Below are 22,355 nucleotides of genomic sequence, written 5' to 3'. Positions count from 1 at the left end.
AGTGACCTACTGCACTGTTTTATTTATTTATTTTTCATCTTGGCATCTTTTGCCCTAATACAGGTAGGTACTTAATAAAAATTAGATTAAATAAATGAATCACTCAGAGCTCCATTTTAAAATTATTAAAATCTACTCTGAAGGACTTGTGATGAAAAATGCTACCTGTTAAGGAGCACACCTGAGTGCAAAACCCAGAAAATCTGTGAAGGTTAAAGGGGACTGCACCATTAAGGGGCACGTCAGTTCTCTGAGGGCCCCCAGAGCTGTGAATCATAACACGCTTGAAGGAATTGCAAACCAGCCTTTACTGACTCAGATATTGCTTGTGGATTGGGAATGAAATAAATGAGAGGCAAGAGCAAGCTCAGAGAACACAACTGTCTCTTAGTCTTCTTGCACAGTTATCATCCTCTCACATGAAGGGATCTATTCTGCTGGTCAGAATTAGATCCCCAGCAACCACTAGTAAATGGTTCCCATAACCCCCCCAAAAAAACTGATTGATTGTGTCTAAATATAGATTGACGCATACTTTTTTTAAACTTTTATTTTCTTGAGAAGGTTTTTTGGGGGAAGCCTATATTTTCTTTCATGATTTTTATAAAAATGCTTCATATGTGCCTTCTCAATAGAGGTGGGGAGAAAGGAATAGAATCTGGAACTCAAAGTTTTAAAAACAAATGAAAAAAATGTTTTACAAGTAACTGGGGAAATTAAAATATTAAATAGAGAAAACAATTATTAGTTTTTCTCCATTATCCCTTGCCCTCCTTCCCCTTTCAGCATATTATCCTTCAGTCCTTGAACCCTAGCATCTCTATTCCACATAATCAAAGCTCATTAAAGTCAAGACTTCAATGTCTCCCTAATAGGCTTCTACTGACAAAAATTACCTAATAAATGTATTTGGAATCAATTTTTATTAATTTCCTTTAGCAATCTTTATTATCTTTTGGAAGGGCAAAGTGGCCCAGTAATCTTTCCAATTTGGAGTTTGGGTCTTCTCTTTCACTTAGGGATCCTTCACTTTTGTCGTGTCCAGGACCTCTTTGGCATAGATTTTTGGCAAAGTCTATGGATTCCTCAAGATAATGTTTTTAAATTTTTTAATAATGTTGTTAGATAAAATATACAGAATTTTAAAAGTTTTGTTTTAATTTCTTTAAAAATATACTGACATCAGGAGGGAGCATGATAAGATGAAAAGAACAGGGTCTGGGAACTGGGCCACCTAGAATTGTCCTTAACTAGTCATGGGACCTTAAGTGAGAGTTGGACTGGATCAACTTCAACTTCCCTTCTAGTAAAATAACATCTACTCAGTAAATGTTTACCATTTGTCAGATACTGTGCTAAAGCACTGGGGATATAAAGAGAAGCAAAAAACACAGTCTCTGCTCTTGAAGAATTCATGTTCTAGTTCTCAAATTATAAACAATCCTATGATTCCACTTAAGAGCTGAACTTACCGGTCAATAGCAATGACACCCAAGGTAAGCATGCTGGCAGAGCTGATCAACAGATACAGGAGTGCAGAGAAGTTGCACCAGACCACCCCAAATATCCATTCCCTCCGGATGGAGCTCGTTGCCACAAAGGGCAACACCAGCACAGATAGCAAGAAGTTTGACAGGGTCAGGCTGAAGACAAATTTGTTACTAAGCGTCAGGAGATAGGACTTCTTGTACAGGGTGAACACTATCACCGAGTTACCCAGGCAGACGAAGATGGCGATGATGATGATGGCAATAGACTCGGTGATGGTGACTGCCCCGTCATCACCCTCCGGGCCGGGGAGGTTGGCCAGTTCCTTCCCTTGATTGAGAGAGGAGTTGATGCTCATGATCGGCATGCCACGTGGTAGAGCAGGCAGAACATGCTGGATGGCTGGAACACCAAAGGGGCAACAGGAGAGGAGAAAGAGGAAAAGAATGAGGGGAAGGAGAAAAGAGGGAGGAAAAGAGGGAATGGAGAGAAGATAGAGGGCAGGGAAGAAGAAAAGGAAGAGAGGAAAGAGGGAAGAAAAGAGGGTAGGGAGAAAGGGAAGGAAAAAAGGGGATGGGTAAATAAAAAGTGTGAAAGGGAGAGGGAGAAAAAGAAAAAGAGAAAATATTAAATATCACATAATGGACTCTTAGAGTTGGGATACTCCAAAGATCATCTATTTTAACTTCCTACTCTTTCTCAAAAGAGGTAGCTCTTTGCCCCTAAATAAAGCTATATTCCAGTTTCCCTAGAGTTTTTCCCGCAAGGGAAGCAAAACATGTCTAATCCCAGTAGAAAAGGGCACTAGCTTTAGAGTCAGAGATTAATTGTTTACACTCAGTTGTGTCACTGATGTCCAACACCTCTAGCGCTTGTTCTGTACAAACCTACAGAAGTACCAATGGAGTGAAGTCTGAAACTGTGTCAGGTTCTTGAAAGAAAATTCAATAAGTATAAATATCAACTAATTTCCATAGACTATTTGTTAGAGAAAGTGGGATCATCAAATTATAAGATCAGTGTTAGCCAACAACCATATATTAAACACCTATTATGTTCTAGGCTCTGTGCTAAGCATTGAGAATACAAAAAAGAAGCAAAAAAAGTTTCTCCTCTCAAGGAGTAACAGTAAGAGGAAGACAAGTAAACAAGTATATGTAAATACATAGATGTGTGTGTGTGTGTGAGAGAGAGAGAGAGAAAGAGAAAGAGAGAGAGAGAAAAGAGAGAAAGAGAAACAGGAAAAAGAGAGAGAGAGCGAGAGAAGAGAGGAAGAGAAACAGGAAAAAGAAAGAGAGAAAGAGAGAGAGAGAGAGAGAGAGAGAGAGAGAGAGAGAGAGAGAGAGAGAGAGAGATTGGGGATAGTATCAGAGTGTAGACATAGGTTAAGGAGAACTTGGGAAAGTTTCATGAGTGTTGAAGGAAGACAGAGGCAGAAGGAGGGAGGAGGGAGAAAATTCCAGGCATAGGGGAGAGCCAGTTAAAATGTTTATAGAGTCGGGAGATGGATTGTCTTTTGTGAGGAAAGGCAGAGATCAGTGTACTCATATTGCAGTATACATGGAGGGGAGTAAGATATAAGGAAACTGTAAGGGTAGGAAGGTCTTTTGAAACCAGAGGATTTTATATTTGATCTTGGAAGTAAGAGAGAGTCTCTGGAGTTTTACAATCTGACAGACTCTTTCTTGACCAGAGAGTGTGGGGTCTGAGATCTTATTTCTCATACGATACATTCCCTACCATATCCAAACTGAATGCTAATAAATTATGATAACCAGGCTTTGTCCCAAAGAAGAGATATGAGAAGATGCCTTAATTTCTTTGCAAAGATGGCAGAATATGGGCATGGAACACGTCACTCAGTGTCACTTTTTTTTTTTTTTTTGACATATGGCTTAGTTTTGCTAAATTTTTTCTTCTTCTTTGTTGTAAGAAATAGCTTTATGGGGAAGAGGATAATTGGACAATGTAAGTGATTAAAAAAAATAAAGTTATCAATGAAATTTTATTGTTAAAACAATAAAGTCAATAATAACTACTATTGTTGTTATTATAGCATTTCTAAAGCAATTTAAGGTTTGTGAAACAGTGTACACAAGTTCTTTCATTTACTCCTGATAACAATTCTCTAAGGTGCTATTATTCTCCCCATTTTTGCAGATGAGTAATCTGAGTCTGAAAGAGGTTAGGGGACTTGTTCAGTTACAGAGATGAGAAATGTCTAAGGAAGAATTTGAATTAGATCTTCCCATCTCCAAGTCCAACACAGTATACACTGTGTTAATCTAGCTACTCTGGTCAGATCTCAAAGTTCTTAACATGAAAATTTTGTAAAAATATAAAAACAAAACCACAGTGGACCACACCATCTACCTAAAAGAACACAGGGACCATATGCTCCTCCTCACTACCACATATAAACATCAAGAAAAAAATTGAATTAAAACATTTTTGTGAATCAACCCAAACAACCCAAAAAGAATCTTGAGTTAAAAGGGTCACAAAGGGTATCTTGTCTAACTGCCCCCTGGAAATCTTTTTTACAACATCCCTAACAGATGCCTATCCAGTCTCTGTTCAAATACATACAACGATAAAGAAACTCACTACCTAACATAGTGGTTCACTCCATTTAAGAATAGTTCTGATTGTTAGAAAGTTCTTCCTGCAATGAATTAAAACCCTTAATTTCTACCCATTGGTCCTTGAGCTACTTTCCAGTAGAATACTGTATATATCAAATTCTTCTTTCATATGACAACTTTTCAAATATCTGAATCTACTTCATCTAATTGTGCCTCAGTTGCTTCATCTGCAAAATGAGATAATAGCGTTTACCTGACAAAGTTGTAAGGATCAAATGAGATAAATAATGTAGGATGCTTTGCAAACCTTTATAAATGCTAGCTATTATTATCACACTCACTCCTAATTGGTTCTTTTTTAGCTAAAAAAGCCTTGATTCTTGTCACAGTTATCAGATTCTTAACCATTGTGTTTGACTTCTCTGAAGTAAACTCTATATTGCCAAAGTCCCTCTTACAAATCTGGTGCCCAACATATCTAACATATATAGGACTGCTTGCCATCTAGGGGAGGGGGTGGAGGGAGGGAGGGGAAAAATCGGAATAGAAGCGAGTGCAAGGAATAATGTTGTAAAAAAATTAGCCTGGCATGGATTCTGTCAATGTAAAGTTATTATAAAATAAAATAAAGTATATTAAAAAAAAAACAAATCTGGTGCCCAGAACTGAAGTTGGTACTTACTCCTCATGGAATTTGGGGGACTATTATAAAGGGACTATCTCCTCCTTAATTCAGCTTAAAGCAAGCTACCACGACAATATAGGTGGCTTGGTATAGTGAATGGTGTCAGGAAGACTACAAGCGGACTCTAACCCTAAGTAAGTCACTGTAGCACTATACACTTTTGGTAACTTGGTAGAACTTTCTGAATTACAGCCTTGTTGAGCCCAGGTTGGTAGGCATTGCTATTCTGAGTTCCCCATCCCACTTCCATGTATTAACACCAGCTTTTTTGGCTATAATGTCACATTACTGGCTCATATTGATATCATGTTCAACCAGGTCTTTTTCATATGAATTGTAGCTAAGCCAAGTCTTCACAATCTTGAACTTGTAGAATTGCTTTTTTGAATTAATTTGCAGGACTCTGATGAATGAATTGTTAAATCAATGTTGTTAAATCAATATTGTTTTCTTTAAAGCAGTCACCTTGGGAGGCTACATCCTTATTTGGGCTCTCTCTTGGAATTTGCACCACATTCTTTGGAATGCTTCAATGGTGGGAAATCATTGCCCTTTAGGGGTGGATTTGATTTTTTTGGAAAAAGCTAAAAGTCATTTGGCCAAGTCTAATGAATGAGGTGGCTGATTATTCCTGTGAATTTTCAGCTTTTTAGATCTGGCTCATGTTTCCAGTCAGTTGAAATCTTTCCCAATCTTGACTCTGTCATCTGGTAGCATATTGTCAATTCCTCCCCAATCTACAAATGTTATAATCACATGCTTTCTCTATCTATGCCTTTGTAAAGAAACTTGGGATTTATGTGAAATATCAAAAGGAAATGATCAATTCATGCCAGAATTCAAAGTTTTTAAATTAGCATATATTATGCATCTATAATATACATCTGTGTATACACACGTCAGAAAAATTTTATGATATGCCAGTGCCATGCACTGTCATTTTACAATATAAATACTGACAATAAAAGAGATTGGCCTTTAGACCACAGAGTGGATCCAAACAGACCATGTTCTTGGGCAAGGTTAGTCAAACCACCATACTATGGCTTGCCGACCTCATTTCCGTCCATAGCAGTGATGGATCTGGCCAAGAAGGCAGGGGAAGCAATCAGTCACCTGGGAAACACGAAGTGTTTGCAGCTCCAGTGGAGAGCAAAGGATACACAAGCCCCAGCAAATCCCCCAAGGGTGTAGCAACAAGGAAAGTTGGGATTTGGAATGCTCTAATCAGGTGTCCGCCTCTTGGCACTCTGCCAACAATGCCCTCAAAGCTGCCAAGCCAGAGTCTTTTGAAAGGAAGCAAAATCAAGTTGTGAGTCACATCATTTGACTGAGCTATTTGGATTCAAGGAAGGAGCAGAGTCTTCTAAGACACCCACGCACACTTCCATACCACCCTTATTGAAATCAACATTCTACACTAAAATGACAGATTTTTTTTCAAAAATTTAAGTCATTTCTTTATAAACTGTTTTCTAACTGAATTTCTTTAAGATTAGAGTGTGTCTTGGTAGATTGATACCCAAATATTTTATGTATTCTATAATTATCAAAAATGTGACAAAAAATTTGAGCATCCCCAAAATGGTCCATTGAAAGAACACTATCCCTCTTTATTGTCATCACCTTCAGAGGCTACCCACTTATTCCCTTTGAACCCTACAGCACCTTTTTTCAAATTGCTCAATGGTGGGAAATCTTAGTCCTTTGAAGATGGCCATGATTTTCTGGGAACAGCCAAAAGTCACTCAGCCAAGTCTAATGAGTGAGATGGGTGATTAAGCCAAGCAATACTGTTTTGGGTCAAAAACAAGGAACGATTATGAAGTAATGAGGCTAGTTTTCTTGTGTGGTTCATAAATTGTCTCATCCAAAAATGATTAGAGGAAGGGCAGCATCTTTGGAATAAACTTAGAGCCTCCCAAGGGGACATATTGGAAGAAATACATGTGCCTGAACATGTTTAAGTTCCAGCAGGTTTCTTTTTTAAAAAAAAATCTCATTACTTTATGGAGGCACCAGGCATTCCATTTGGAAATGCTTCATCAAACCTGACTCATGGTCTTGGAGGTAAGAATCAACAAACCCCTGGGAAACATCTACATTTTGGTAGAGAGCATGCAAATATGTCTGTATTTTTGTAGAGAGTCTGGGTATAAATACAGGGCAGAAAACATGATAATCAGGGTATTAGCAGAAGAAATTGTGGAACGTTTATATTAGGCTTTTAAATTGGCAAAATGCTCTGTATATATGATCTCATTTCATAATGAACGTGACTGTATCATAAGAAATCCAATATGAGGAATTTCAGGGCCACATAGGAAAGCTTGTAGGAACTGTGAGCAGAACTATGCAAACAATTCATGGAATCACTACAATTGTATCCACAAAAACAAAAGTGAAACAAAATCTAACTTGCCTTAATTCAATCCCAGACACGGGCTGATGATACATATCTCTCCAAAGTAAAAAGGAGTAGGGGATGACAGCTACAGAATTTTGTATATGCTGGTGGACATGCTCACTAGAGCTGAAGACCTTGCCTAACTGTTTTGTTTTTTTGTTAATAAAGAGGATTCAGTGTGTGTGTGTCTGTGTGTGTGTCTGTGTGTGTGAGACTGTACATGAAGGGAAACTTGTATAAAAATAAAAGGCATGAATACAAATTTTAGACAAGAACTCGTGTGTGTGTGTGTGTGTGTGTGTGAGAGAGAGAGAGAGAGAGAGAGAGACAGACAGACAAACTGTGTGACTGTGTATGATAGGTGACTGGTATAAAAACAAAAAGCATGAATATAAACTTTAGATAAGCACTCTTTTCGTGTGTGTGTGTGTGTGTGCATATGTGTGAGAGAGAGAGAGGGGGAAAGAGGGAGGGAGGGAAGGAGGGGGAAAGAAGGGAAGGAGAGAGAGAAAGAGTACATGAAGATTGACTGGTATAAAAACAAAAAGTATGAATACAAGTTTTAGACAAGGCGTGTGTGTGTGTGTGTGTGTGTGTGTGTGTGTGTGTTGTGTGTGTGTGTGTGTGTGTGTGCATATGTGTGAGAGAGGGGGGGGGAAAGAGGGAGGGAGGGAAGGAGGGGGAAAGAAGAGAAGGAGAGAGAGAAAGAGTACATGAAGATTGACTGGTATAAAAACAAAAAGTATGAATACAAGTTTTAGACAAGGCGTGTGTGTGTGTGTGTGTGTGTGTGTGTGTGTGTGTGTGTGTGTGTGTGTGTAATAGGAATAGGAAGAGAGAAGGTAGGGAAATATCAGGTCCTGCTTTTTTCCCCCAAACTCCAGACCTCCTAAGTCTGGCTGGCTTCAACACCTGTCCCCACTGTGTTCTCTTAGCCGGCTTAGTGTCTGGGTTCACTCCACAGGAGCTAACCTGATGGTATCTTCCCTGTCTCACCTTTTCCTCCTTGGCCCTCTTGCTCTCTTCTTCTTCCTCTAGATTCTAACTGGTTTTTTTTTAGATTCATCTTAGGCTAAAAACTTAAGTAACCTCTTAGAGCTAAATTCCATCTACTTTCTTGTTGATTTCTCATTCCTATTTGAGAAATATGAAAACCAGAAAGGAGATAGACAGTTGTTGCTTCCATCCCTACAGTCCTATCATCAAGTTGGGCCCCTTAGTACCCAGAAGCTCCTGAGGCACATGATAATTAGTCAACTACGGCTTTGCCCTAATCTTCATCTTTCTGTTTTATTCCCCAAAAGCTGAACACTAGAGCCTTACTACTTGGGTCTGTGGTTGATGAGGTCCAAGGTTAATAATCTCTTGTGGACCTGGAATCTTCATCTATAAAATAAAGGGATTGCACAAGGTGGCCAACATGGTCCCTTCCAACTCAAGAGATAAAAGTTCTTTTGGCTTCTCAAAAATTAAACAATTCTGAATATATGATCATAAAATCATAGGACTTTGAGCAGGATAAGATGATGAATCTGATTGAAGTCCAGCTCTATCATTTTATAGATGAGAAATTTAAAGCCCATACAGGTTAAACAATTTGTCCATCACAACAGAAGTATCATATAACAGAGTCAGAATTACAAAACACATTTTCTGACTCTAGATCCAGGGTTTTTGACATCACATAGAGGAGTCAAGATAAATCTGTCTAGAGAAAATTTTGCCTTTCAGTCAACAGACTATATAAATATATATAGTTGGGGCAATTGGGATTAAGTGACTTGCCCAGGGTCACACAGCAAGGAAGTATCTGAGACCAGATTTGAACTCAGGTCTTCCTGACTTCAGGGCTGGTGCTCTATCCATTGCACCACGTAGCTGCCCTGACAATAAATATTTATTAAGCAGCTGTGTGCTATGTGCTATATTAAGTACCAAATTAATCGTATTAAATTAAATTAGGTTGAAAAACAGATCATTTCTCACCTCAATATCTATATCAGAGCAAGATGTGCATCTTTCTTTTTTTATTTTTAATAGTATTTTACTTTTTCAAATACATGCAAAGATGGTTTTCAACAATTACCTTTGCAAAACCTTGTGTTCCAAATTTTTCTCCCTCTCTCCCTCCCTTTCCCCTCCTCAAGACAACAAGCAATCCAACATAGGTTAAATATGTGTATTCTAACTATATTTCCATATTTGTCATGCTGCACAAGAAAAATGAGATCAAAAAGAAAAAAGAAAACAAGAAAAAAAAAGAATAAACAAACAGACAAACAACAACAAAGCTGGCTTTGATCCATATTCAGTATCCATAGTACTGTCTCTGGATGCAGATTGTATTTCTCTATCACAAGTCTATTGGCATTATCTTGGAACACCACATTGTTGAAAAGAGTCAAGTCCATCACACTAGATCATGATATGCATCTTTTTTAAGAAGGGAAAGCTGGCAAACCTCGCATATCAAAAGGATCCTTCCCTACCTCCACTACCTCTTGCCTCTTTTAAACTATAATTTCTGGGGAGCTAGGACTTGGGATGAATCTTTTAAAGAGAATCATACTTGCATTTCCAGGTACCAGCACACAAAATAATAGAGGGGGAAAAAAACAACCCTAGTAGAGAGGAGACAACCTTAAGACCACATCAAATAAACAGGGTGGGTCTGATACATCAATTGTGATGCTATTTGGCAGTGCTTTCTGGGCTTTTCATCCCAACAGCTCAAAGCATTTTCAAAACTTCAAGCAATAACCCTCCCTCACCCTCACCCCCAGGGAAAGCAGGATAGCTTCATAGGATTTAGGACCTAGAAAGGATAAAAAAAGAGAGTGAGAGAAATCCTCTGGAGTCAAGACTTCATTTTACAGATAAGAAAAATGAGGCTGAAGGGGTTGAAGTCTGTAGCTCAGGTCTCCCCAGCTAGTAAGAGGCGGAGATGAGACTACAGCTCAAGCCTCCTTTCTCCTGGCTCAGGAAGCTTTCTCCTTAGCCCTTACTGCCTGCTTCACAAATGGAGAAATGGAGGGAGAAAAACATTTCCTCAGGCCACACAAGAAGTCAGGAAAAGAGCCAGCACATGATCCCAGAATCCTTAGCTCTCAGCAAGTACTCAAAACAGTTGCCAAGGCTCCCTACCCAGCAGTCACTTCCAAGCTGTTCCCACAAAGAAATGACTGGTATGAACATGGGCTTGGTTACTCTCCAAGCATAGGGGACCTGGAGACAAAAGGACCCCCTCACACAAAGCTAGAAAACTCCTAACTACTTACTCCTAGAGCCTGCTAATTCAACAAAGGGTATTTGTAAGTGGTTCCCCCCCCAAAAAAAAATTTTTTTCTAAGATAGTAAAAACAACATTTACAAACAATAATCATTTCAGCAAAACCTTTTGCATCTACAGGGGGTGCCTACTTGAGGTTCTATTTTTCATGAAGACAAAACAAAAGGAAATAAATGGAGGGCAAGATAATCAACCAGTATTCTACCCTTTGCAGCTGCCTCTTTTTTCTTTCTCTTGAAAAAAAAATCCTTTAAGTTTTCCTTATATGGGAGAGAGAGAGTCAGAGAGAAAATATAGAGATCTTTCAATTGTTTGGGTTTTTTTGAAGCTAACAGGGATTATAACTCTTTTGAAATCTTTGCTTGAAGGGACACAATTTCTAGGAAAGTAAAGCCAAAATCTAAGCATCTTAATATGTCATTACCCCTTTGCCAATATCTAGTCAATATTTCCCAAATCTATCAATTTAAAGTCTAACAATTTAAAAAGAGGAAGAGGGAATCAACAATGAATATATTCCGTTGATTTCACTAATTCAGCTAAGTCTCATTTTAATCCATTAACTAAGAAAACCTGACAGACCTTAACCTATCTTTTCCAGTTAATTTAAATTAGACTTGGAAATAGCCTTTTTCTTCCATACTTCCTGAGAGCAAGGAAAAACTTTCAGCCCTGCAGTGCTTAAAGTATTGTCTTTATTTCACCATATGAGAAAAGGAAAGAATTGTTTAAAAAATGCAGGCTGATTAATAATATATACTAGTGAGGTTCAGATCAGAGGAAAAACCTCTAATAAATTACCTCTCTCTCCCAAATTTGTAGTAGTAGGAGGTAAATAGGTAAGGAGATCATGTCTTCCACCAATGCTCTTAGATACTACTCTCAGAACCTTGGCTAGGGGGACCATTGATCTGACTGTAATGATAAAAAGAAGTAGGGGGTTTGATTTTCAGTTTAAGTTGTTACACTTAGGAAATTGACAAATGCTGCAAATCAGAGCTTGGTTTATGGTTTTGTTGAGTGTCTAGTCTTTAAGAAAATGGTGATAATGCAGATTGAACTTAAAAGTGTGTGACATGTACATTCTTTCCCCAGAGAGCATCAGCACGACATTGACTCTAGTCCTAACTCTGCTGCTAATTAAAGTTGTATGACTGGAAATTAAGAATTTAGCCAGTCTGGCTCTCAGTTTCCTTAGCTTCCAATGGGGATCAAACAAAAAGTATCCTCCACTTTTGTGAGGAACAAATGAGATAAATGATGCAAAAACAGTTCTAAAAATGCATTCTCCCTATATGATGTATTGTCTTGTATCACTTTCTTTTCTTTTACCCTTTCTACTTTGGCTCCTCATTACTTCCATCCCTGAAGGCAAGTCATCAATGGAGCCCATCTAAATTACTATTAACAACTCATATACACCACATAGATAATGAGCTTGGAAAACACAGGATCATGGAAATGAAACAATTTTAGAAGTCACTTAGTTCCACCTCCCATCTGTCCAATGCAGGAATCCTCTGGAGAACATCTCTGAAAATTTAATCATGAAGCTTCTGTTTTAATATTACTACTAACAGGTAGCTCACCACAAGGGAATTCATTCCATTTTCTGGATAGCTCAAGTTGCGAGAAAGCTACTTTAAGTTCAGTTGGTTAGTCAATCAATAAATAGTTATTAAACACCTACTATGTGCCAGGCACTATACTACTTGCTGGGATATGAAAAGATACAAAATATAGTGCCTGCCCTCAAAAAGCTCATGATCTAATGGGGAAAACAGCAAGCAAACAAGTATTTACAAATAAGCTAGATACAGGAAAAAAATTGCAATAATTAACAAAGAGAAGGCACTGGAATTAAGAAAGTTTGGTGAAAAGTTTATTGCAGAAGGTAGGATTTTAGTTGGGACTTAAAGAAAGGCAGAGTTAAGCCAAATCTCCTCTTCTGAAATTTCCACTCTGATTCTGTCCTCTGGAGACATAGAGGAAAAGATTAAACTGTTTACTTCACCACATAAGCCTTCGGATATGTAAAGTGTATGTATTGCCAATTTCCCCAAGTCTTCTCATTCTCAGTTGCCCTTATGACAATCTTTCAAGAAAAAGCAAATGCTATTTCCTCCACAAAGCCTTTCTTGATCATCATCCCCAATCATAAGTGACATTTCTTTCTGCTAAATTAATAAAGTACTTTGCATCTACTGCCTAGGTATATGGGTACATCTCTTATCTTGCCTACAAATCTTAACCTTTTGAGGATGGCAAACATATTATTAATCTCTGTAGCTCTCATTATGCCCTGCATATAGTAGGCAGCACAGCAAATATTTTTAGATTGTATTAACATGACATTATTTCGAGACTTTTCAATGTACGATTACCATCCTCTCAACACATTCCAATAGGTCATCATCTCGCTTAAAATAAGATGCCCCAAATGGCATATATCACCCTAGATGTGCCCTTATGGTCACAGAATATTTGGATATGACATTCCCTTTTTAGAAGCTACATTCCATTATTTTGTTCAATTAATCTCACAATTCTAGCCTGCTACAAATTTTTTGGATTTGGAAGATTCAAATCATAGACTCAGAGTGAGAAGAGCCTTTTGAAGCCATTAAGTCCATCTTCTTTATTTTACAGATAAGGAAACCAAGGCCCAAAGAGGTAAAAAGACAGATTGTAGAGATAAGAGTTGACATTTAAACCCAAGTACTCTGATTCCAAATCAAGGACTTCTTCCTCAGAACAGCATTGCCTCTGTTCTAGCATAGAAGTGACTTCTCTAAGCTTTATTCAAATTGCCTTTCTATGTCAATTCAAGAAAAAGATAAGGTTTCTTTTTCTTGAATTAAGACATTATAGAAAGGTAGTAAGCCTCAGGGTTTAAGGCAACTGCCAGAGATCTTTCTCTCAGCTGACAACAATACATTAATCAACACATTTTGAATCATTCAAACAGTGTTTCTATCTAAATGCACAAAAGCCTAGAGAGGAATCTCAGTTCAGTTGGTCTTTGATGGTCACTGAGATTCTTTCAACTCCAAGATTCTGTGAACCCAATCCCCATCTCTCAAATCTTATCCCAAAAGATATAACCAGACACCTTCTCACATGTGTTAGCTGAAATTTAGAGATAGCATATCTACAGGATTTCTCTAATGTAATGTTACTTTAAGACAGGGATTCTTAACTTTTTTTTTTTTTTTGAAATGTGTCCTAGGACCATTTGGCAGGAAGATTCGTGAAATCTATACCCTTCCTCAGAATTATGTTTTTAAATGAATAAAATCCAGAGAACTGCAAATATAACTAGTTATAATATAATTGGTTTACATTGAAATAGTTGTCAAAATATTTTTTAAAAACTAAATTCATAAATTAAGATTCCTGTCTCTACAAGGCTAAAAACTATAGAAACAAAGAGAGAAATTAAAACTACAGGACCATAAATATTAGTCTTAAATTTATCTTCCTTCTACCAGAGAAAGGACAGAATAATGAAATGGATGAAACTCGCAGAAGAATAATGAAATGGTGAAATATGGAAAGACGAATGGATTTGGAAGCCAAAGATCTAGGCTGAATCCTAGGTCAGCCATTTACTATGTGTATGACTGACTTGAACAAATCCCTTACAACAACTGTGTACATAGATGTCCTCACTTGTAAAAGGAGGGGGCTGGTTTAATCAGCCTCCAAAGTCTAACTCTATAGTCTTAAAATCCTAATCCTGTAATCATGAGAAACATCAAGAAGGCTGGCCTCCAAAGGTCCCTTTCAATTCTCCATCTCTGATTCTATAGCCGTCCCCACTATTTGCCCAACATGAATTTTTCCTCAACTCATTCATATGCAGTAGTTCTTTCTAAGGCTTTTCTGCTGAACGGTTATGATGCTTCCCCAGTGTTCTGTAACTCTCCAAAGTGTCATGTTCACTTAGCCTCTCTCCGCCTCAGTTTCCTCACTTATAAAATGAGCATAGGAATATTTATGTGACCTACTTCATCAAGTTGTTGGAAAAGTCCTTCCCTATTAAAAATGGTGCTGTTCAAGAAAGGACAAATTTTCTTAAGAAACAATTTTGCCATAGGAAAAAAAATGGACTTTAGGACCCTTTGGGTACTGGACAAAGTTGGAGTCTGAATACTAGATTGTAGGTAAAATACAGATAGGCTAAAAAATTCCTTTCCTCCCATGTTTTCTAAACTCAAAACCAATGGGAGCAGTGTTAGTTTCAGTTCTTCCAGAAAAATTACACAACCAGCTTTGTAACAGATTAAAGACAAAACTCACAGAGGGGAGATTGATGTGAGGAAAAGGTGTCTAGAATGGCTTCCATCATTGTTTTCCTGGGAGAATCTGGAAATTTCATTATTAGTCGTGTTTTCTTTCCCCATGACCCCTCCAGGATAAAGAGAGGAAAAAAAAAGAAATCTCCAGCTGCTTACAACCCAGCATAGTGTCTGAACCAAAGCCTTGTTCCTCTGGACTGTGACTGCCATATCCCCACAAGCAAAGCAGGTCAGGTCAGGTCAGGGCCCAGAGGAGGCTGAATCCTGTCTACCTTTCCCAGCCGAAAGAACGGGTGATGATTTAATCAGCAGCCTGCCCCTGGAGCTAAGGATGAACTATTTTCTTGTCTGGTGCTAGCAAAGCCTTCCCTGCTGGGTAGGCTTTGCACCATGGGCAGCTTCCTACTGGGTGCAGAAGGGAAGGTGGGGAGGGTTGCTGAAAGTATAGCTTTGCTATGGTTAAGAATAAGAAGCAATATTGATCCCTTTGCTTTATGACATCATGACCCATACATATGATGGCACCCAAGTCCCTTTCAGTTGGGCAAATAGGGAACCCACTGAAAATATAAAGATTGGGTTAGAAGGGGAGAAGATAGGCTCTGTGTTTAATGGTGAAAGGGATGGCTCTACTATGCCATGGCACACTTTAATGTTGCTTCATGAACAAATTACTTTTTCCTTGACATACTGCAATAATATCCTTATATAGATACATAAATGAAACATTCTAATGTAATGGCAGGACTGAGCTTTAGGAGTTGGTTTGAAAAATGAAAAAGTAAATTCTTCCCCACTAACACCATTCATTTTTTCCTTTGGTCCTTCAGACAATTTTCAAGCTAAAATATTCCACGTCATTTCTTGAAGTTTTCTCTTCCCTTTAACTTTTTACTTCCTCTTTATAGTCTATCATTTCACTCCATTCTCCACCTACCTCCTATCCCTTTTCCTTTCACCAGAAACAAACAGTGGAAAAGTAGACCCAAAGGGCAGAGGGAAAGAAGGATGAAACTGGAAAATTTTGCTGGCCATAGTCCAGTGAAATAAACACACCCAACTTGTGTCACTTTCTCTCATCATCTTCACTCTTCTAGTCTAATTATCAAACACATTAACAGTCTAAAAGTCTTTTCAATAGTCTGCAAAATCAACACTCCAGTCATTTAAGTCCTTGGAAAGGACTAAAGTTCAAGATCAAGGGAGTAAAGACCACCTTTATTGCCATACTGGCTGACAACTGAGACAACTGATGAATGGTACAAGGCCCTGGAATGACTGCAGGAAAGTCTATCAGTGCATTAAGGGATTCTTAGGAATCGACTCTTCTCTGTCCAGAGCAAACCACCCCACAATAAATCAGAAGCAGTCTCACTCTCAAAATTCCCATTATCCCAATCAAGAATCCAAATAAGTTCAGTTCAGGAATATGTTCAGAGACCTTAGAGGCCACTGAATCCAAATCCAAACTTTTTATTTTACAAAAGTAAACTAAGGAACAGACAGGTTATGTGATTTATCCAAAGTCTGTTAATTCTACCTTTGAAATACTTATAGCACACATCTCCTCCACTGCCACTATTATCAACCTTGCTCCAAGTGCTTTCCAAGGACTTAAATGACTGGAGTGTTGATTTTGCATATGGCAAACACCTGGTAAATATCTTTTTCATTTATTCAAATATAAGAAAAAGAAAAGTAAAAGGCAGTTAGATGGTGCAGTGGATAGAACACCAGCCGTGTTGTCAGAAGGACCTCAGTTTAAATCTGGCCTCAGAGACTTAACACTTTTTAGCTGCATCACTCTGGGCAAGTCACTTAACCCTAATAATCTCACAAAAGAAAAAAAAAGATTAAAAAGAAAAAAAAAGATTAAAAAAAAATGGGGTGTGAATGCTATCTTTCCTGGACCAGCAACTCTCAAAGTATGGTCCAGATTCCATTGTAGTTCCCCAAGACTTTCTTGGGGGATCTGCAAGGTTAAAAACCATTTTTATAATACACTAAGGCATCCTAATTTCTAACATGATCAATATTAATAAATATGACCCACATAAATAGAAACTCTTTGAGGTCCTCAATAATTTTTAAGAGTCTAAAGAAGACCTGAGTTCAAAATGGTTGAAAACCAGACCTAGACTATTTTCCATTTAGTCTTTCAATTTCTCCCCTGCTACAATTCAACCTTCATTTCACTTGGAAAGTTATTGTTTTTATATACAGGCCTATAGCCATCACCCCCTTATTCAAAAACTCCAGATCTTCTCTATACCAAACAAATAAAAAGGTCAACTCTTAGCCTAGTATTCTCCCTTAAACCCAATTAGTCCCTTCTTCCCCCCAAAATGTGATTTACCTGAAAGCTGGAACCATCGTCACTTTTCTATTTGTGCCTTCAGTACTTAGCTGAATAATAAATGTTTTTAGTACAGTGTTTTGCATATGGTAAACACCTGGTAAATATCATTTTCATTTATTCAAATATAAGAAAAAGAAAAGTAAAAGGCAGTTAGATGGTGCAGTGGATAGAACACCAACTGTTTTGTCAGAAGGACCTGAGTTCAAATTTGACCTCAGAGACTTAACACTTTTTAGCTGTGTCACAGGATGCTATAAAGGAATGAGTTGCCAGCAATTGCTATAATAAATTTGAGGTAGTACTTTCATTTAGGGAGGAGGAAGAGGGGAAGCAATTGGGGTCAATCATAGAAGGTGTTCTATTAAGAAAGGTAGTATATGTATGGAACTTTGAAGGAGAGTATTTAATTGAAGGAGATGAGAGCAGGAAATGAGTTTCTTTCACATACAGTACTCAAAGACACAGACAAAAAGTAGGTTGGGTTGGCTTGGACACAGAATATGTGAGAGGAGTATGAAATCAGTTGGGAAAAGTTAATTAGAGCCAGGCCACAAAAGCCCTTGAATACATGGGTGAGGAGCTGACATTTCATTCTGGTGGTAGTGGAAGTCACTAAAGGTTTCTGTGTTTATGAAGAACATAATCAAAGCAGCACATTAGGAAGATTACTCAGACATCGAGGCAAAGCACAGATTGGAGGAAGACTAGACTGTTGGCAAGAAGAATAGGTAGGAGGTCTAGATGAGAAGAGATGAAAGTCTAAACAGGAATGGTTGCAGTAAGAGTGGGAAAGGAGAAAATAGATGCAAATGATATTGCAGAGATGAAAAAGATAGGATCTGGCAACTGATGAGGCTAGAGGAGAGAGAATTCTTTGAATCCTTGTCCAATCAGATCAGAAGCCTCAAGCCAGGTTTCTTATCCCCACTATCAAATGAAAACCCAGCACTTTTCTTTAGACTGAAATTGGAAACTAAAGGCACTTCCTTTGCTTTCTGTGCTCTACAGAGGATACAAAAAGAGAGCAACGACTCCAGCTCCTACAGCTGACAAAAGCTCTGGAAAGTCATTTGGTAGACCACTGTCTGATATCCCATGAGAGGTAGGACAGGTCCCAGAAACTTCAGAAAAGTTTTCTCCTCAGGGAAAATGATCTTAAATCTGATTTTTCTTGTGCAGCATGATAAATATGGAAATATGCATAGAAGAATTGCACATGTTTAACTTGTATTGGATTATTTGCTGTCTAGGGGAGAGAGAAGGGAGGGAGAAAAACTTTGAAACCTAAGGTTTAGAAAAGGTGAATGTTGAAAATTATCTTTGCATGTATTTTGAAAATAAAAAAACTATTATTAAAAAAGAAAATGATCTTAAAAATAAATGTGTTGGGGCATCTAGATGGCAGAGTAGACAGAGCACTGGCTCTGGAGTCAGGAAGATCTGAGTTCAAATCCGGCCTCGGACACTTAATACTTCCTAGCTATGTGACTCTAGGTAAGTCACTTAACCCCAAATGCCTCAGCAAAAAATAAAAGTGTTTCCCCCTTCTCTCCCTTGGACTATGAGCTCCTTAAGAAAAGAGACTATATTTTGCTTTTCTATATAGTAGGCAACTAGGCAGTGCAGGAGATAAAGCACTGGATCTGGAGACAAATCTTGCCCAAGAAACTTAATAGCTGTGCAACCCTGGGCAATTACTTAATTTCTGTCTGCCTCAAATTCCTCCCTTTAAAAATGGCGATAAAATAACAACTACTTCCCCAGGTTTGTTGTGGGGAATCAAAGGAGATAATATTTGGAAACTTTCAAAAATACTAGTGTATCCCCAGCTGAACACAGTGCCTAGCATATAGTAGGTGGTTATTAAATGTCAGGTGCATTTATGAGGGCAGCTAGGTGGTGCAGTGGAGAGGGTGCATGGCCCAAAGTCAGAAAAACTCCTCTTTCAGAGTTCAAATCTGGCCTCAGACACTTACTAGTTATGTGACCATGGACAAGTCACTTAAGCCTATTTGCCTCAGTTTCCTCAACTGTAAAATGAGCTGGAGAAGAAAATGGCAAGCCACTTTAGTATCTTTGCCAAGAAGGCCCCAGATGAGATCATGATGAATCAGACACACTAGAAATGAACAACATTAACAACAACAAATGCTAGTTGACTGAATGAAATCTCACTTACTAAAACTATCAGTCACTTGATGGACACTCAAAGAAAACAAGTTCAACTTTAACTGATTTCTATTCTGTGGGAACTGAAACTCCATTCTTTGATTAATTCATTAGCCCCTTCCTTCAAAAATTCAGATTGCCTTCTAAAGCCAAAATCATGTGATTGAGGAAAATGAAGGTGGAAGTCTCTGAAAGTGACTAGGCAGATTGACTGACTGTAGTATGTAGAGAATACTGAATTTGGAGGCAGGGGACCTGGGTTCCACTCCAATTCTGCTTTGTTTTTGTTGAGTTCTTCAGTTATGTCCAACTCTATGTGACCCAGTGGGTTTGTTCACGGACTTTTCTTGGCAAAGACACTAGAGTGGTTTGCCATTTTTCCCCCCAATGCACCCCTATCTTCCAGATAAGAAACTGAAAATGACTGAATAACACAAGAGGTTTAATCTATTAAAGCCCATTAGATAAATCATCAAATTAGAGAACTAGATATAAAGAATATTTTTGAAATGCCACAAAAAAACTCTTATCAGTCAGCCCGATCTATAAGATACCTTAGGAGGGATCATAACATTATCGAGAATGGATCCTAGTGACCAGAGAGAGAAGTGGTCTTCCTATGATATCACTATAGTGATGCTAGGCTGGGGAAAAATAACAACAACAAAATCAAAAGCTGAAGGAGATAACCCTCAAATGATAGCAAATGGAACTAAGTTGATGAAACTGTGCATGTAGCTGTATCTGGAGGGAAAGGAAAAATAACTGAGCTCTTGAAGTACAAGTGTTACACAGTATGAAAAAAGAGTTGGAAAAAGGGAAGTTATAGGAAAGGTCCCTGGAAATCAAGGACCCTCAAAGCCCAGAGCTTCACTGGAGAATGAACGCTAGATGAGCTTCTGTGGGTGATCCAACAGTTCCTTTCAGAAATGTCCTGTCTGATATGGCTGTAGGTAAAGAAACTGACCTCTTCCTATTATGCTTCAAAACAAAATGAATTACAAATGAAAGCTATTTCAATCAGAGAGGAATATTTGGTGGTGCAGTGAAAGAAGAGGAGATATGAGCTCAGGAAACCCTGGGTTTAAACCCTCTCTGTTTATCACTAGGTAAGCTACTTTTCTCTAGGCTGTTATCTTTTTTTTCCATCTGTAAAATTAGCGTATAGAGGGAAATTTGAACTAGATTGCCTCTAAACTTCCTTCCAGCTGTAAACACCATGATTCACTAAGCAGAATCTTTGGGTTTAGTTGGTCCATAGAACAGTGAATTGTACTCTTGGGCAATGTGGAAATGAGATAGCATGTTCATAGCTATTAGAAAAAAGAAAAAAAAATCAAATGCCACTAAAGACCTAATACACAGTGGCAATAATCTATTCCTTGGCTGGTATTTTTTGAAAGATTGGCCTGAATTCTCTGAATGCCTTGAAATAGCTTCAGGTTATCCAAATTTCTCTCATTTCACATATTGCCTTGTCCAAAAGGTTAAATAAGGGTAGTCTAAGTAGCAGTATCTGAAAGGTCAAGAGGAGCAACTCACCCAGGAAGGTTCTTCTCTAAGCCAGAGAATAATGCAGCTTTCTCCTTGACGGTGATGTGATTGTAGCTCCTGGAAGTCTCTTTCAGCTCTGAGTCTAGGATCCTCCAAAGGTTGCAGATGTCATGTGTTTACCTAGATGCCCAGCGACAATGCTGCTCACCTTGTCCTCGATGTTCTGAGATCCATGGGATCTGTGGCTTCTTCTTTCCACACCCCTCTCCCGGGGTGGCACTGAGCCAAGCCGAGAGAAACGAAAGGGACTGAAGGATGCTCGGGGGCAGAAATCAATCCCCTTGAAGCCAGTTCAACAGCATCCATGACCACCCTTCCTAAGAATGGGGAGGAGGCTCCTAGAGGGGAGAGAGGGAGGGGAGAATTGGAGACAGAAAGGAACCGGCCCTTTCGAGATTGTCCCCAAATCTTTATTGTTTTCTGGGGTACAGAGATGGGGGGCTTCTCCAAGAACATGGTGTCACAAATAGCTTCCATTCCCCAAGCCCAAAATCGAGGAGAAAGAGGAGATGGAGGATTGGCTTCTCCTTAAAGTCCACAAGAAAAGGGGGGACCGGGGAAGGGGATTGAGGGGAGAGGTGACTAGCGATAAAAGAGGGGCTTAATGAAGGAAATACAATGAGAAAGGGGCAGCTGATGGAGTGCGAGTGTATGAGCGATTAGGTAGAGGGTCTCCGAGGGCCCAGGTGGAAGGGGATTTAGGGGTTGGGTCCCAAATCGTTGCCGCCGCCCACCGTGCTCCCCCCGCCTTCGCCAAGGCCTCGCGCCGCCGCCGCCACCTCCTCCTCCCTCTCCTCTGCACAATGAAGCTCAGACCCGCTCCATCTCCCCCAAACTCCTCCCCTCCGGGCCTGGGACTCCGCAGCTCTCGCCCCACAGCCTTCCCGTCCTCCTGTCCAGCCCGGTGCTGGGAGCTCACCGCCGAGGAGCCGCCGCCGCCACTGCTGCTCAGGGCTGGGCCATCCCACCTCCACCTCCGCTTCCACCTCCACCTCCCCTCTCTGCGGCCACCGGCAGCGCCACGGCCGCAGCTGCCTTGCCTGCCCGCCGCCCTCTCGGCCGCCGCCGCTCCAGGGATGGGAGGTTTCGTGTTGCAGCCCCCCGAAGCCCCCACCAGCTCCTCCCGAGTCCGCTCCGCCGCTGCCGGCTCCTACAGCAAACACTCGAACAAGGGCCGAAGGGGCCGCGAACAGGCAAGAAACTTTGCTAGGCTGTGCCGCGCCGCGCCGCGCCGGGATCTGTTACAACGCGCCGCGCAGCGCCGAGCGGGCCGAGCTGCTGCGCTGCGCTCTACTCTGCACCTCCCACCCCTCCTCCGGGCCTCTCTCTCCTCCTCCCGCCCGCCTAGCCTACGCGGCCCCAGGCCCGCCTTCCTCAGCCTCGTCCTCCCGCCTCCCTGCGCCCCCACTCACCTTTTCTGCACTTCCTCTCCTACATTCCCACCCCATCCTCCAGCTCTTGTCCTTCTCAGTGTCCATTCCTCCATCTGTCCTTTATCCATTTTTTGTACCCATCCAA

At 39.7% G+C, this 22,355-nt stretch overlaps 1 protein-coding gene across 1 annotated transcript in view; it reads right to left on the bottom strand.

Annotated features, from left to right (window-relative positions):
* Window positions 1-21,843, bottom strand: part of GPR161 (G protein-coupled receptor 161) — a 52,377-nt gene extending 30,534 nt beyond the window's left edge. The window contains exons 1-3 of the mRNA XM_051999012.1: window positions 21,757-21,843; window positions 20,826-21,175; window positions 1,473-1,890 (exon numbers count right to left, since the gene is read on the bottom strand). Of these exons, the coding sequence (XP_051854972.1) occupies window positions 1,473-1,855 (383 nt within the window). The 5' untranslated portion in view covers window positions 1,856-1,890; window positions 20,826-21,175; window positions 21,757-21,843. The remainder of the gene's footprint in view (window positions 1-1,472; window positions 1,891-20,825; window positions 21,176-21,756) is intronic.
* Window positions 21,844-22,355: the final 512 nt, after the last annotated feature.

This window comes from Antechinus flavipes, chromosome 4 (assembly GCF_016432865.1).
Source record: "Antechinus flavipes isolate AdamAnt ecotype Samford, QLD, Australia chromosome 4, AdamAnt_v2, whole genome shotgun sequence".
Classification (NCBI taxonomy): Eukaryota; Metazoa; Chordata; class Mammalia; order Dasyuromorphia; family Dasyuridae; genus Antechinus; species Antechinus flavipes.
Note: the sequence above shows the minus strand (reverse complement) of the source record. Positions and strands in the feature narration are given on the sequence as shown.